Here is a 17,626-nt window from a genome sequence, read left to right as displayed (position 1 = left end):
AGCTTAACATGTCTTAAACACAATTCTTCTGAAGTCCCACAATGATAATATTTTCACCCTCAATTTCATTTTACATATTTTGGCATTACATGGGGTTTTAGCAGCTTGAGTGGAAATCTTCCCAGTTGAAAAGCATGTAATGAATGGTAAATGGTAAAGCTGCTGTCTAGTGTGATCAGTGTCCTTTAGCCATTGCTGGGGCATGCACACATGGCTGTCTTGGGGGGCATGGCAGGGCTGGCTGTGTGTGGGGATCTGTTTCTGCAGCCCAGCATTCCCTTCCTGCAGAGCTTGGGAGAAGAGTCCATTGCTGTCACTTGTAATTGTGCCTAGGGTTTCCTAAGAACACTGTCCATACACAGATTTGTGAAGCAGTGTGAATGCAGTGAGACAATTTCATTTAAGTGTCATCTGTAAATTGGTCTATTCTCAAAGGATTTTTTCTTTTCCTAGCTAATAAATTGATTACACGAGAAGGGCCTTCCTTTCTGCAGATGCGAATAAAACATTTGATGAAGTCCAACTGCATCCCCCAGGCCACTTCCTTGTCAAAGCTGTGTGCAGATTCTCCAGAAATTGCAAATGTTTCATCTTTTCGCCAAGCCTACATCACATGTGTGTGTTCAATGCTGCCTAATGAAGACTCCATTAAGGAGGTTAGTAACCTATAGTCCCTTTTAAGCAAATATTTATGAAGCATTTTAGAATTTATTCATGTAATACTAAGAACTGAAGCTGAAGAGTGAAACTGTTGGAGCAAAGTTCCAAAAGAGGAATAATCTATTGCAGACTGCAGTAGGAGAGAACATTTGTATGAACTGCTTCTGTGGATATGTGTGCTTGCTTGGATGTATTTGAAAGCTTAAGAATTATAACTTCAGTTCCAATAATAAGCAAAATATAATCAGAAAGCTGTATTTTCTGACTCAAACACTGGTACCAGAGCAATTACTTTTCATTTAGTCATTCTGACTTAAGTTTTAAGGAAAAAAAAGAAAATCACTAAACACTTTGGAGTTGTTCTTCCTGAGCTCTAAACTGGTTTTTAGCAGTCTTCCTGTTACAGAAACCATCATAGCAATGATTTGTGTTCACATAACTGCTGTCACACAGCTGACTCTTGCTTCTGTTGTCTCTCGGTGTCACATACCTGTTATGGGATCAGTCTCACTTGGATGCATCTGGTGTGGTTTTAAATGTGAGACTTGGGCATTTTGAGTAAGCCTGAGTGAAACTGGGGGAAGCTTGAGATCCTAAAAAAATAACTCTCATGTCTGCACTTCCTGCATGAGTGGCAGAGTGATTATGTTGTATGTATAAATTATTTTTAAAACTCTTCCTTTAAAAATACTTCTTGTGTCAAATAAATATTTGTATAGGTGTCTCTTCAGTCTGCACTTGGAGCCAGATTCCCCTTGGTGTGCTGTAGGAGCAGAGAATGTATTTCACAGCTCAGTGCAGACATGATCTGTGCATTGGAAGCTTTGGAGCTGCTGGGTTGTTTACAGCATGTTCTGTGATTGCATTGGCTGCTAATGAGGAATGGTGGGGAAATCACATTAAATTCTGTTCCCTTTTCAGTTTAATTTAAGAGTTGTGAAGTAGAGCTGTAGCTATTTTACCCTGATACTCAGAGCAGTATTTTCTTGCCAGTCATGTATAAAAGTTGGAACACAGATTGGTGAATCAAATCAATTAATTGCTTAATTAAACTTTTAATGGGAAAACAAAGCATCAAAGCAGTGTCTTAAAGCAGTACAGTTTATTGACTTAACTGGACCTGTGGCCAAAACTGTGAAAGTACAAAGTCAGTGGTGTTGCAGTGCCAGAAAGTGAACTTTAATAACTGGCAGTATGAAGATTTGCATGGCATGTTTCTTTGCTTGCTTTGTCACAGGTGTGCTGTCATTGGCACTGTTACAGAACTGCTGAAGTTTGAGACTTCTAAAACACTTTCATTTACACCTTTGTTTTAAGAGGCAAGAAATGTGTTATATTAGCTCTTACCTTCCTCAGGTGGAAAGTTGTCAAGTCTAATGACAAGTGGGAAAAATTAAGAGTTCAAACAGTGGCAGCTGTTTGGGAGTGATAGGTGGCAATAACTGAAACCCCATGAGGGGGAAGGGGGAATAAGCTTTAATAAAAGGAACAAGAGTTGAGTGAAATTGGAAGTTTAGAGTCAGATGAGGTAGGTAGAGGAGGGCTTGGCTAAGAAAGTAAATATTACAGAAAGCTTGAACAGGAATGAAGATAGCCTGGGGAGGATTGAAGAAGAAATAATTAATTTTGGAAGATTAGACAGTGTGTGGTCATCTCTTTCCAGGAATTGGATGTGATTGGCCTGGCTAAGTCAGGTGTGGAAGTTAAATTGCTGAGCTTTTACAAATTCAACTACTTGTGTCTGTATCTATAAGCAATAGCATATATATACACACACAAGTGTATGTATATACATCTATATTCTCTAGAGGTGTGTAAACACATGTATATTATGTCTCTGTATAACTCTGTCTGTGCACACACACACTGTGTATAAAGTTGTCCCTTGCATTTCTGTTACCTCCTGGGAGCTTGAATTGATTCTGAGACACACATGTAACAAGAAATGACTCTAGAGCTGTTTGTTCACTGCTGCTCTGTGTGATATGGAAAGTAGAATTAAGGGTCACTCTCAGACTTCCAATGTTTGGCTTGAATTTGCCAATTTATTGAACTGATTAAAGTGCTAATTAAAGCAGTTCTCCTACACAGTAATTAACTACTGCAAAAACATGAAGTCCCAAATGTTCTGTGATGTAAGAAGTTTTCTCTGTGAGACACCAGTGCCAGCCACATTTAACATAAGTTAAATGGGACTTGTTCCAGTGTAGGTCTGATTGAGGAATAACTGATGGCTGTTAAAAAGGTGAGATTTATAATCCTGTAGCCTCTAGTAAGTAGGTTTTAATGTTGTAGTCTTTCAAACAGTTGTGGTGGTGTTCAGTAGTTGTTAAAGGAACTGGTGATGAACATGCTCTGTCAGGCAGTGTCTGGCCAAGTAGCTCCTGGGTACCCTGCCACATTCCCTTCAGATCTGTGAAGGAAACATGTCCCATACTTACATGCACTGACAATATTTGTGTTTCTAAAACCCAAGACTTGGAAGATCAGGCTTTTATCAAAGTGCTGTAGGCAACCTCTGCATTATTTAAGAATATTTGCTGCAGTATTAGGGAGATGGCAGTCTGTAATTGTAGAAATTATCTAAGACAAAAGTTTGTGTCACTTAGCTTTAAATTTAAATTTTAGCTTTTAAACTTTGCTTTATAAAATACACTGATTGAAATTGTTACCTATAAGGAATAGGACTAGTTGAGTGGAGAGAGGTGGTACAATACTGTGAGAAGGCTGGAGTGGCTCAGCTGTCAGACTTCCCACCCAAGCAAGGCCTGTGTAGCTGTAGGTATCAATGACAAGGTAAGAAAGGTGCTGCTGGCAGGGGATGTTGGGGAAGGTGGCATGCAGCAGTGTCCTGTTACATACAGGAGCCCCTTTCTCTCCTGGGCAGTGATCAGCATCTTCACAATGCTGTCCATTGGTTTGGGCTCAATTCTCAGCCCTCCCCAGCCTGCTGGAGGTGGCCCTTGATTTACAGATACTGTATGGGCTTGTTATCTTTGACATGCAAGGAGCAATGATGTCTGTTCCCTTAGACAGCAAAACACTGTCACCTAAATAATTCTCTGAGATTTCTCTCTTGCTGGGGGTAAGTCAGTGTCAACTGCCTCCCTCCCCTTCCCCACCCCACAAAATCTGCTTATTTTACTTTATCAAATGCAAAATTTGCAGGACCTTGTGGGTTATGAATTGCTCTGGAAATGTCTGCTACAAGAGGTCACTTCTGGGTCTCAAGCTGAACACCAAAAGTCAGTGGACCCTAGAAAATGTTGGCATTGCTCAATGAACTCCAGTGTCAAGCCTGAATGGGAAGCTGGGTTAATACCCCTGCTTCTGCTCTTCCTGCTGGATGAGATGTATGCAAAAATCAGTTCAACTTCCTATTGTTTGTTCTCTGTCATTGTTATTCATGATGAATAAGATGTTTGAAATGTTGATAATATCAGCAGCTGTTTAAAGTACATATTGCTAGAACACAGTCTGTTCTGTGAAGTGGAATAGATACAGTGGGAAAATGCATTAAAACCTAGTGTTGTCTTAATAGTAAGACAACACTCTTCATAATTACTGTTTGTGGCTTATATCCAAGCTGATACCCTTGGTTTGATGCACAGCTATGTACTACCTTAAGCAGACATTCCAGAACATCTTTGGGATTTGTCTCCTTGTCATGGTTTAGCCCTGGCTGGACCCAGGCCCCTCATAGCTGCTTGCTCAAGTCCCCTGGCAGTGGTACCAGGACATAAGGGAAAGGGTAAAAGTGAGAACTTGTAGGTAGAGGTGAAGAGAATGTAATAGGTGAAGCAAAAGCCATGCATACAGGCAAAGCAAAACCAGGAATTAATTCACTGTTCCCACAGGCAGACAGAGCAAGGCACAGTCATGCATAGCAGAGACGTGAGAAGACAAATCCATCTCTCTCAGCAAGCTCCCCTTCCTCCTTCTTCCCCTCACTGTATATAATGAGCATGATATCATGGTCTGGAACATCCCTTTGGTCAGCTGGGGTCACCTGTCCTGCCTGTGTCTCCTTCCAACCTCCTGTGCACTCCCAGCTTCCTTTGCTTTGTGTAAGTGCTGCTCAGCAATAACAAAAAACATCTTTATATTATCAACCCTGTGTCCAGCAGAAATCCCAAACACAGCCCCATATCCAGCCAAAATCAGCACACTACTCTAAACACTTTTGTTTCTATCATCCTGCTTTGAGATGTGGTTGTTCAGTATCAGCACCAAAGGATGAAGAGAACATGAGACTGGCTTTTTCACAACTCTTGATCTTTTTGGACCTGGGTACTAATTTTCAAAAGTAACACAAGAATCCTTGTAAGTGCAGAGAGACATAATGGGAAGTTTTGGACAGATGATTGCAAGTATTTAGCTAAGCTGCCCAAAATGGAAGGTTGTCCCAAAGAAAACTAATATTGAGAAGGGATCAGAACTAACAGGTGAACTTCTCATACTGTTTTGTAGCTGAAGGGAGTGGCCTAATCTCTGGGTATGGGAGACATAATGTTTTGTTTGTGAGACTTTGATACAGTAAATGTGGATTTCTTTTGTAAACATACTGAGAATAAAGTGCCTTTACTTTTTAATTTTCTTTAAGATTGCAAAGGTGGATTGCAAAGAGGTACTAGACATCATATGTAACCTGGAATCTGAGGGACAAGAAAGCACTGCCTTTATTCTTTGTACAACATATCTCACCCATCAGCTTCAAACAGCAAATGTGTATTGCTCTTGGTAAGTATAAGCTGCTTCTGCTAACTGTTCCTCACTGGCTAGAATTGAGCAAATATAGTAAAAAAATATGTAGAGAAGGTAGATTTGTCCTTTACTTGAGAAGTGCATCAGACTGAAGCACTTCCTGGATAATTACATGGTTTGTCACAAGTTGCTTAGCTAATAGAGCAGTTAAACCAAAGCAAAGTTTAAACAATTTAAAACTGAAACAGCACTCACACCATTGGCATGAACACTGATACTTCTGTGGGTAAGTAGATCTGTCAGTGTTCTCAGGGTTGGTATTAAACCCCTGCCTTTGTGGTTCCACAAAGATTGTTGTCAGCCTGTTCTTCCCTTGGGAATACCTGGCCCCATGAGAGTCTGGTGCAGTTTTTTCATCTGTTCCACAGAGATGTCAGTAATAGGAATGAACAGAAGCAACACCCTGTAACTTCTCTCCATTTCCCCCTGAGAGGCCTTTTATATTTACACAACTTATATAACTTCAGGAAACTAGATGGATAAAAGAATGTGACTGTAAAACTCTGCCCTAGTAACTGTCTGGAGATGCAGAACCTTCTGCACTTCAGTTTCAGCAGTGGTAAACTTGTACAGCCAAAGCAGAGGGGCTGATTTCTGCCCTTCAGAAAATGGGTTTGTAGTTTTGCCTTTCAAGGCATGGCTAAATATGTAGTTTTCTCCCATTTGAATCCCCACCTGGATAAAGCTTTACATGGCCAGAGATATCAAAAATATGTTGGGAATTTGGGTTCTGTTAGCTGTGGTACTGTTCATTTAGTCCATGTTTTAAAGCCATTAAAAAAAGATTTTACAGCACTTCAGTGTCTGCAGGATGTTTGACAGTTCAGCCTAGTCCAGCCATGTACAAACAGGCCAGAAATGTCTTTCTGAGCAAAGAATACCTTGTAGATAGAAATGAACCTTTTGGAAGACTCAGGAGGGGAGAGTTCACCACACTTAAAATTCTAGAGGAAGTTTTTCACTATAGGATTTTGTCATTAGAGATTAGAGTAGAATTATGTCCAAAGAGGTGCAAGGCTAGAGTCACCCCCATGCTCTCTTTTCAAAGAGAGAAGCACACAACAAACTTTCTTCTAGGCTCAGTTATACTGCTTGCTTTTGTCCAAGAAGACATGTTATTTTTTAAGAGTTGTATCCCTTGGGTGCAGATGAGGAGGGTCAGACTTTGTGTTGTTGGGACTGGAGAACAGGCTTGAAGATGTAGCATTTAATTTTACAGGAGAACATTTTTTTGTGACAACAAATGCAGGTAGATTTTTTTACTTGCAGTATGATGAAGTCTGAACTGAAACTCTTCAGCATTGGAATGCAATTTTCAGGTCTTTGGCTCTAACTCAGACCTGTAGATTTCTCAATGTGTGACTCCCCAGTGATGCTCACATGAGGCTGATGCTCCACAAAACATGGTGGAGCTGTAACCTGCAGCTTGCACATCAGCTTTGAGCTGGGCTGCCCTAGGTGACCAGTCCAGCAACAGAAATCTGTCCCTACTTCCAGAAGGTTGGCAGGTTTGTGTCTACACTGTTTCTAGCCATTCTGAGGAAAGGTGCTGGCTCGGGCTGTGCTGCCCTGTCCATGCACAGCACAGTTCCCCCTCTGCTGCTGTCCTGACAGACTTCTCAGTTCCAGTTACCTTCCCTGGGGACGAGATGGGAGAATGAAGTCTTGTGTCTGATGGTAACACTGACATTGCAGAGATGTGTAAATTGAAGTTCTAGCAGTATCTGGCAGTCCTTGAACAGCAGCACTGCACACAGCCAATGCTACCTGCACCCACTGCAGAGCAAAGCTGCTGGGATGCTGGAGCACAGATGGAAGTTCACTTGGATGGATTCCTGTATGGTGAGGCTGGTGTAACACCTCTTGACCATCACTTTGCTTTCTCAATTTGAGATTGTATGAGTATTTAAAAAAGCCAGGATGCCTGGCTGTTGGTGCAGTGTTGTTCAATGGAGTGGCCTTTTCACTGACCTCCATCTCTGTTCCTGGGGACAGGTGTGGATTGAGCATTTATTTAGCCACGAAGTAGATAAATTCAAGTGGCTGATATGACACTTTTAATATGTCTTTTGATTCTGTCAGATCAGCCAGCTTGCCTGATGTTCCATGATATTTCATGTTACAGGTGTTGTGGGCATGCATTATGGCTGATGAAAATGAGGAGCTCTGCTCCATACAGGTTGTGGCACTTGCTGAAATCATTGTAGGGCTGATTTTGAGCAGTGATCTGGAAAGGAGATTTGGTAATATTCTCTGCACTGGTGAACTAAGCTCCACTGATAGCCTGACAAATGTCAGAGCTGGCTAGAAAGACAGGAACTGTGAAGATGGACTGACTGCAACATGGATGTTTAGTATGATTCTACAGCTAAAGCTAATGTAGAGGAATGACATGCTAGCAGGTGCTTGTGAGCCATTATATAGGCTTAAATGCAACATAAATATACACTTAAAATAATGAGTTAAATTGAAAATATAAAGGGAAACATTCTTCTTTCTGTGACCAGCTGCTGGTTTTAAAGGGGCTTAATTCACTTTTATCTTGGTTTAAGACAATTTAAGGGGTGGACACTCCAAAATCAATTACCTGCCCTTTTAGTTTTAGCCACTGCCTTTTTCACCAATAAGGAAAGACGAATGCAAGAAGATAAAAGTGAAAAGAGTTTACAAAAAAAAAAAAAAAAAAAAAAAAAAAAAAAGAAACATCAACAAATACAAAGTATCAGTACATACCAAACAACAGTAAATAACAAGGTAACAATAATCACTGGATACAGAGTCGCTGAATCGAGTTCACTATGAAACAATTTTGGGTTGCAAAATGCAACTTCTTGGGTGTGCTACTGTTGCTACTCAGAGACCTACCTGAAGCAGCCCCTCCAAAGCCCAGAGAGAAGCTAAAGAACCTTGTGCTGTCCCAGCTTCCCCCCAAGAACAAAAACAATGAGTGACCCCAGCTTTAGAAGGACCTGGCAGCCCTGACTTCTGCAGTTCCATTTCCAGATGCCAGGTCTGAGAGAGTAACAGTTTGGGGCAGGTTGGTGTAGCACAGATGTGGAATACAATACACCTTTTTTGAGGGTTTCCCAGGACAACTTCAAAGAAGGTCCTGTCTGGTTGAAAAAGGATTGTAGTTGAGCAGTTATTTTACTCTGCTTGATATGCTGATTCGGAGTCAAATTAAAATTTTTCTGGCAATGTCATTAACACCTTTTGGATTTTGATTGCTGTAAGAAAATGTAACTTTTTTATATGTAATCATAAGCCTGCATAATGGTGTTTCAAGTCAATAAATTATTTAAGCTTTAATCACTTTTCATAGTGTACTGCTGGTGTATTATGTAATTTGATAGACCAGAACTGAGTAGTGACTAAAACATTTACTTATCTTTCAGAGGAGAGCAGAGAGTAAGAAAAGCCAAGACCATCTGGTACAGAGTCATTGCAGATCATCTGTCCTTTGTACTCTTATGGATTAGGGTCAACAGGCAAGCCCTAGCAATTCTGTGTACTGGGAAATGTTCTGTTCATCTGGAGGATCCTTAAATTAATGGTTTCCTATAATCATGTCCCTCTTGATTTTTAGAGTAGCAGTATGTTGATGAAGGATTCTCTGCTAGCTCTTGGCTGGCCTGTCACAGATGCTGCTGGCCAGGGCAGTCCTGCTGGTTGCCAGCCAGTCCTCCCAGTCCCTTTGCTCTGCTTTATGCAGTGTCAGAGTATAAATTATGCAAATTGAAAGTATTCTGGTGTAAACAAATGAAAAGACCTGTTGGACAGCTGTGAACTGCAGATGAAAAGGAAAATGTGTTTGGTGCTCTCTCTTTGTGGATTGCATAGTTGTAAAGCTAAAGCTTTGGTCCCATACTTATACTCAAGCCAATCCTGACAGTTTGCTGCTGCTGGAAAACAGAAGGTCCATTCTTGCCCTGTTGTGGTGCTTTGTTTGTTGTCCTGACTGGCCCTTCTAACCTAGTAAGCAAGTTATCTTACCCAGCCAGAACTAGATAGCTTTCTGCAGATTAGTGCTGATTACTCAGTGGTCAGACAAGTTCCAGGGAAAGTGCAACTCTGGGGTGTCTAGAAGATGTTAAACCTCTTCAGCTGTAGTTGTATGTAGTAGGTACACACAGTAGATATGTTAGCAAAAGTTAAGTTTACCAAAGGAGTGGTAGAGTAAAACCTATGGCTCTGCTACCTCTAGGCAGTCCATGTGCTGGCAGAACAACAGCAAGTGAAAGGTTGTATCCTTAAGTGGCTGTGCTGCCTTGAGTATAATAAATTGTTTAATAGAGTGGCTTTGTGCTGTCATGGTGTGAGTGGAGAAGCACAGAGACAGCAGCCAGCCTTCACCTTACAGATCCCTTACATGATGCTGTGCAAAGGTGGTTCTACAAGAGGTGGTTCTGTTCCCTTTTGTGGCAGCCACATCACCTGGCTGCAGGGGTCAGCAGCTGAGCTGCTTGCTTATTAGAAGAGAAGTGGCAACTTTCCATTATGATTCATCTTACCCATTTTGAATTTCTGTGTGAGACTGGGTTTTTTGGTCTACAAAGAAATCTGTGCAGCTATAGATGTGGGCATTAAGTGAGATGAATCCCAGTGCCAGTGTCTTTCCCCAGTCAGTATCAGGAGATACACTGGGGTTTGATGTGGTGCTGGAGTGGGGTACAGGAACAGTTCTCTTCAGTGTCACTTGGAGATCAGGACCAAATTGAGGTGTGTGTTGTCCTTGAATAACATTTAAATTTTTCTTGGCATTAGCTCTGAACTGACACACTGTGACTACATAAATTCTGTCTATCTGCAATGTTCTTATATTCTGCTTTCAACTCTTCATAGGGAACTGACACTGTTCTGGAGCAAACTGCAGAGAAGAATAGATCCTTCTTTAGACTCCTTTCTGGAGAGATGTCGTCAGTTTGGCATCATTGCTAAGACACTACAGCATCTATTCTTCTTGATAAGAGTCATACAATCTGAAGTAAGTAAGATACAATCCCAGATCTTTGGACAAAGCTAGAGCTGTTTACATGAATTTATTATTTTCTTAATAATTCTATTGAACAGAAAAAAAACATAGCTCATTTGGTTATTCATACTTTCTGGTTAAGTGCCTATAGATACTAATAAAACATACTAATAAAAATCTCTGTTTTCTTTAAACAGGCAGAGGAAGCAGGACTTGCTGTGTCTGTGTTGTTATGTGTGAGAGCCCTTCAGATCAGGTCCAATGGAAGTGATGAAATGAAGACATCAGTGTGTAAAACAATTGCATGCCTTTTACCAGAAGACCTTGAAGTTAGAAGAGCCTGCCAGCTCACAGAATTCTTACTTGAGCCAACTTTGAGTGGATTTAATGCCTTGGAAGAGCTCTATATGCAGCCAGACCAAAAATTTGATGAAGAAAATGCACTGGTTCCAAACTCGCTCCGCTGTGAACTGCTGTTAGCTTTGAAAGCATATTGGCCATTTGATCCTGAATTTTGGGACTGGAAGACTTTGAAACGTCACTGTCATAAACTCTTAGGGAAGGCAGCTTCTGATTCCGAGGATGACGCAGGTTGTCATCTGTCACTCCACGAAACCGACGTGTTCGAAACCTCCTTTAGTGACTATGATGAGACAAAAGAACACAGATATTATGATGGGAAAGACACAATGAGCCACCCTAAGGAAAAAGCAAGAGTAAAAAAACCAATTGGTTCTTCAGAAAGATACCAGAGATGGCTTCAATACAAGTTTTTTTGTGTGCTCTGCAAAAGGGAGTGTATAGAGGCCAGAATACTGCATCATTCTAAGATGCACATGGAAGATGGTATTTATACATGTCCTGTTTGCACAAAAAAGTTCAAGAGAAAGGAATTCTTTGTACCACATGTAATGGAACATGTTAAGATGCCACCTAGCAGAACACACAGACCTAAAAAGAAAATAATTCTGAAAAAAGAGAGATCACCACAAAAGGCAGCACCTTCCAGCAGCCCACCCCCGGTGTTTCCAGAAAGGCCCCACCAGGCACAGCTCCCTGAAAGCTTTGACGACGACTCACAGGAATACGTCACATTCAGCCAACTGGAAAACTGCCAGCTGCAAGACAGAGACATCTACCCCTGTCCTGGGACTGATTGTTCTAGAGTATTTAAGCAGTTCAAGTACCTGAGTGTACACCTGAAAGCTGAACACCAGAACAACGACGAGAATGCAAAACACTACTTGGACATGAAGAACCGGCGGGAGAAGTGCGCGTTCTGCCGCCGGCACTTCATGACGTCGTTCCACCTGCGGGAGCACGAGCGCGTGCACTGCGGGCCCCAGCCCTACATGTGCGTGTCCATGGACTGCTACGCCCGCTTCGGCTCCGTCAACGAGCTGCTCAACCACAAACAAACGCACGACGATCTGCGCTACAAGTGCGAGCTGAACGGCTGTAACATTGTTTTCAGTGACTTAGGGCAGCTGTACCATCACGAGGCGCAGCACTTCAGAGATGCCTCGTACACCTGCAACTACTTTGGTTGCAAGAAGTTTTATTATTCAAAAACTGAATTTCAGAATCACCTTGCGGCACATGATATCCAAGTGTCAAATGGGGAAGGGAAGCAAGCGCTGAACCTTGAAGGGTTGGTTTCGGAAGAAAAATCCAGGTATATTCCAGAGTCTCAGCTGCTTGAACAATCTGAAAGTTCCAATCTGAATGATAGCTTGGATCCCTCAGGCTCTCAGGAAATTCCACACGTGAAGGAAGAATCTCTCTCTGACAGTGAAGATCTAATCAGTGAGAGTAACTGCAGCCTGCATTGTGGGGAGCACAGGGCTGCAGTAAGCCAAGGTCAGACATCGCCACAGCTGCTTGGAACAGTGGCTCACAACCAGTCAGTTCCAGGTTTTGTCATGTCCCAGGAAGGAGTCTTCCATCCAGCAAATATGAAACAGCAATGTTCCAATGTGGCAGTTTGCTTTGATGAAAAAAATCTTTCCTGTGGTTTTGAAGGCTGCTGTTCCACCCACAAAAATTCCAGAAGTATGCAAAAACATCTTCGAAGGGCCCATCCATACAACTTCAAAGGTAAAAGAAATATGGAAATGAAAACTAAATACTTTCTTGACCTCTTGAATGATGCTCAGAACAGTAAATCCCCTACAGATATGAGTCCAGAGTTAGGTCATAATTCTGATACAAATGCTGACTCTCCAGAAAGCCTGTGTTGTGCTGTAGATGCTAAAGGAAGCAGTGGCCTGAAGGAAGAAACTTGTCCTTCTTCCCCAGAAACATCTTTCTATGACAGTTATAGAGAACCAGATATTGAAGATAACATGTGGGAGCTAATGTTAGGCTTGAAACATCTAAGCTTAAAAAATGTTAGCATTCAGAATTCTTCAAGACAGAAATCTTTTCTGGGCTATTCATCTAGGGATTCCAAGTGCTCTGAGTCAGCTGATGAAACTACCTCAAAATTTCACCTTCAAGAGCAAGATAATTTACCCAGCCAGTACCTTACTCAACTGGCAGCTAAACCATTTTTCTGTGAATGTCATGGATGTACATGTGAGTTTGTGACCAGAGAAGCTCTCTTAATGCATTATGTTAAAAAGCATAACTATTCAAAGGAAATGGTCCTTCAACTAAATATGTTCCAGCATCGATATTCACCATTTAAGTGTCATATTTGCCAAAGATCATTTACAAGAAAAACACATCTTCGAATTCACTATAGAAACAAACATCAAATTGGTGAGAGGGTGGCTCACAAGGTGTGTCCTAGTGAAAAGTTTGATCATGTAGGTTTATGTACAGAAGACATGCATAAGAATAGCACTGCTCCAATGCCTGCCTGTGCAAACAGCATTGGGTTCTCTGGACATTCGGACTCTGAGCAGCTGTGTCACACAAAAAAGGAAGATTGCTCTTCTGAGACTGATTTGGAGTCCAACGAGGAGACAGACAATGAAGTAACAAGAAAAACATCTAACATAACTTCTCTGGACAGTCATAGGGAAGAACTGGAAGCAAGGCAGGGAAGAGGAAGCAAAAGAACAGTTGCTAAAGGAAACTTATGTTACATATTGCATAAGTACCACAAACCATTTCATTGTATACATAAAAGCTGCAACTCAGCATTCACAAACCAGAAAGGTTTGATTCGCCATTACAGAACTGTTCACCAGTACAATAAGGAGCAGCTCTGCTTAGAAAAAGATAAAGCAAGAACAAAAAGGGAACTTGTCAAATGTAAAAAAATATTTGCATGCAAACACAAAGAGTGTGGTAAGCGTTTTCTGTGTTCTAAAGCTCTTTCTAAACATTGTAGTGACTTCCACAATGAAATCTTAGAGGATCAAAAACTGCTTTCTGAAGCTGAGTCTGCCAGATTTGCTTGTAACCAAGCCCACTGCCATGCTGTATTTTATACATTTAATAAGCTTAAACGGCATCTAATAGAAGAACATGCCAATGAAGAAAAACTAAACAAAGATTTTGAAATCCATTGTGACCTTAATGGCTGCAATCGAATTTTCACAAATTACAGTCACTACTCTCAACATGTATATTTCAGACACAGTGAATATTATGATAGTCTCTTTGGAAATCAGAAAGAGGAGGAAGATAATGAAGATAAAAATGAGCAAAATTATTTGAAAGACAGCTTTGACACAAGCAAGCAGAATGGGAAGCAATTAAAAGAAAAAACTAAAAGAATTAGCAGAAGCAAAGAAAAGCAACTGCTGAATTTCAAAACAAAAGAGGAAGCCCTACAAATGTGCAAAGAGAAGTCTAACCAGACACAGTACCCCTGCATGGTGCAGGGCTGCCTGTCTGTTGTCAAACTGGAGAGCAGCATCGTGAGGCACTACAAGCGCACGCACCAGATGACCAACATGTACATCGAGCAGCGCCTGCACAAACTCGTTCTCTGTGTTAAATGTGGAGTCATGATTGAAAAGCAGTCTTGCTCTGACACAGCTTCAGACTTGGATAAAAAAGATGAAGAAGTTAATGAGGATACATCAGCTAATTCTGAGCCTGTGCAGGAGGGTGACAAAGCCCTTGTTCCAGACCCTGCCTGTGATCCTCCAGATGTGAGTAATGAAGACCTAAACCAACGCCCACCGAGTAGTGTGAATTGTGATGCCAGTGCCTTTGTGTATTCAGGCACTTTAAAATATAACCACAGTTCAAAGAGCACCTGTTTTGAAGAGCCTAACACCAGGGAGACAGCTGTGTGTAAAACTGAAGATCTTTCTGAAAGCAGTGAAAGAGAGAATAGCTCTTCTTTCTCCAGTTTACAATTAGAGTTGCCAAGAGAGAAAGACCCAGAAGGATGTCAACATAGTGCAGTTAATCAGAATGCAAAAAGAAATGTACTTTGTGCTACAAAAGATAAATTTCAAAAGCCTCCTGTGTCCAAACCATTTGATTTAAAGACATATAAACCAATGGGATTTGAGTCTTCATTTTTAAAATTTATTCAGGAAAGTGAGGGAAAAGATGATGATGATGATGACGATTGTGATGAGGTGGTAGAATGGGAGTCTCCTGAGCAGTTGCCAGTAGATGAAGCATTGCAGAATGAGGGAGACAGCCAAGGGGATACACCAGTAAACAACTTTGTAAGTGATGAAAATGTAATCATAACCCCAAATAATCCTGGGCAGCTAACAGAGATCCAGCCCTTGCTGTCAGAGTCCTCATCTGCCCCTTCCTTAGAGAATCTGAGGGCAATCTTGGACAAGGCCCTAACGGACTGTGGAGACCTTGCCTTAAAACAGCTGCATTACTTACGACCAGTAGTTGTTCTTGAAAGATCCAAGTTTTCCACACCTCTCATAGATTTATTTCCAACAAAAAAGGCAGATGAGCTGTGTGTAGGAAGTACATAAGTAGCTTTGCTTAGAGCAGATAGCCTCCACTACTGCTGTACGGGGAGAACTTCAAATTAGAACAGTAATTGTTACAGTACACACTTTTTAGGTTAGTTTTGACTGTTTAATTCCATGAATGTATAATATCTGTCAAAAGTAATGGCCAAGTTAATTTAGCTCCCCATTTTTTTCAATGAACAGTGCTGATTTTGGTGCTATTTAACACATCAGAATACTGGGGGCTTCCTCTTGAAGAGTAAATGTGCATGATTGTATATGGAACAAGTACTGGGGTACCAGGGTTTGGGGGGCGATGGAGTTATTACTTGACTTGAATGTGCACCCCAGGGTGCTTTGTGTAACATATTGTACACTACAGCATCTTATATTTTTTGAGTTATGAGTTTCAATAAATTACAGTTTTTCACCCATTTGTTTACTGTACAGTAAATCTTTAATGTGCTTTACTTGTAATTGAGTTTGGGACCATTCTGAGTGCATTGGACAGTGTTGCTTAAGTTTTATGCATTTGTAGATAATTTATCAGACTGATAAAATAGATGCAGAAAAGTAAAGTATTACATTTTATTTTACAACATTCTCTGTGCTTTTTTCAGACTTGAAAGAACTATAATTACTACAGGCTTACTAATTATATTTATGTATGAGCAAGTCCTTGTTCCTTTAAAGGCAGAGGGTGTTTTGTGAGACTGTCTGGCACCACCTGAGCATGTGATGGGTGTTGCCAGACTTCCAAGCAGGTTCTGTCACATTAAAGTACCAGTATACATTTAGTACCAGTTAGCTTTTTTGACAATGAAGAAGGGCTAGCTGGATGATTCACCACAAGAGTCAGCTAATATTTTAAGTTCTTTTTCTTATTCTGTATCACATTTCTTGCCACACATGGCTACATCATGAGGCCCAGAATCGCTGTCCCCCCCATCTCCATGGAGATTCTGATGAGCAAGCAGCAGTCACAGCTTCCTACTGACTGAGGGCTTGGGTGCTGTTGGGGCTTCTGGGTTTTTATACTTAGATCTGCCTTAGAGGAAAGGAAATGGAAAAAACTTTGGGAAATGTTTAAAACAGAGCATGAGTATTGGCTGGGAGCTGGAATGATGGCAGCTATCAAACTGTCTAGTGAACTGTGGTATGACCAAAGTTAGGCAGAAATGGCATCTTTGTAGTGTGTTTAGGAAAAGAAAGTTATTGGGGCATCCTTAAAAGTTAGGTTAAAAATCATACACCAAGCAAGAGAGCTGTAGCTTATTGCCTAGCATTTAATGTAATATCCTCTCTAAACTGTGTCTTTTAATGAAAGAAATATGGTGCATCAATCCTCTCACAAAGTCCTAAAAATGGAAGAAAGTTGTGTCAGAAGTTCAAATACTGCAACATCAGACAGCCTTCAATAACTTCCAAAGTAATTTATCTCTCTAGAATAATGAAGTACCTTTTAATGTCAAGTTTGAGTCATATTTTAACATACTTAAATCTTCAATATCTCAAAGCAGGAAAAGAGTTTAAGAGCAGACCTAATAAACATGTGATGACTGCTTCAGGTATTGGGCCAGAGACCCCGTTACCCTCTCAGGGTTTGAGTATCCCACGGAGGAACCTGTCCCTTCATGGTCAGCATGAATAGGAAATGTCTTGAGAGTTGGAGACTTTAATTTCAAGTCAATGAGAGACCTTCCAGACTTCTGTCTTTATAGCAGAGCCATCAGCAGAGCTGTCAGCAGTTCCTCATCTCCCCTGTTCCTCTGCAGGGATGTATTCTGTTACAGAAAATGCTGGGCTTCAATATATTTGACAGGTCATTCTTCTACATAGTTAAAAAAGGTAACTGACAGATAACGAGAACATTAAGTTGGCATTGTTTTATTAAAAGTTAATGACTAAAAATCCATAGACATGTTCTGTTATACTTTAGACTGGTAGAAATTAGATCAAATAAAACGCTGCATCTAGAAGTGACTAAATGTTAACACCCCCTTAACTGCATTTTGTCAGATCACAGCGTCCCTATGCTCTGCATGGTTTGCTTGTCCCCAGTGCTGCCGGCTCTGGGTTTCAGCAGCGCTGTGCTGTCCTTAGAGAGCATTACGAAGACTAAAAATGAGGTGCGCGTTTCGGCTTTAAATATATCACCAAGTACTGCAGGAGTCAGTGTTAATTTTTGTACAGTGTTTCTGTAAAAGGTTTTGGACAAGTACTAACGAGGCTTTATATGCATTATTGTCCGCAGTCTGAGTAATTTATACTGAACTAAAAGAATTTAAGCATCTGCCCAGATCCTCGCTAGGGCTTGTCTGGGGCGGCGGAGCCGGGACGA

General features: G+C 41.1%; 1 protein-coding gene across 3 annotated transcripts in view; it reads left to right on the top strand.

Moving 5' to 3' along the window:
* Positions 1-15,719, top strand: part of RLF (RLF zinc finger) — a 35,548-nt gene extending 19,829 nt beyond the window's left edge. The window contains exons 5-8 of one of the 3 annotated variants that reach the window (XM_056509076.1): positions 454-656; positions 5,264-5,400; positions 10,267-10,408; positions 10,594-15,719. In XM_056509076.1, the coding sequence (XP_056365051.1) occupies positions 454-656; positions 5,264-5,400; positions 10,267-10,408; positions 10,594-15,306 (5,195 nt within the window). In that variant the 3' untranslated portion in view covers positions 15,307-15,719. Of the gene's footprint in view, positions 1-453; positions 657-4,564; positions 4,728-5,263; positions 5,401-10,266; positions 10,409-10,593 lie in introns of those variants that run through there. The other 2 variants (XM_056509077.1, XM_056509078.1) reach the window with 2 other exon arrangements.
* The last annotated feature ends 1,907 nt before the right edge of the window (positions 15,720-17,626 follow it).

This window comes from Oenanthe melanoleuca, chromosome 23 (genome assembly GCF_029582105.1).
Source record: "Oenanthe melanoleuca isolate GR-GAL-2019-014 chromosome 23, OMel1.0, whole genome shotgun sequence".
NCBI lineage: Eukaryota > Metazoa > Chordata > Aves > Passeriformes > Muscicapidae > Oenanthe > Oenanthe melanoleuca.
The sequence above is the reverse complement of the archived record's forward strand: the minus strand, read 5'-3'. Positions and strand labels throughout refer to the sequence as shown.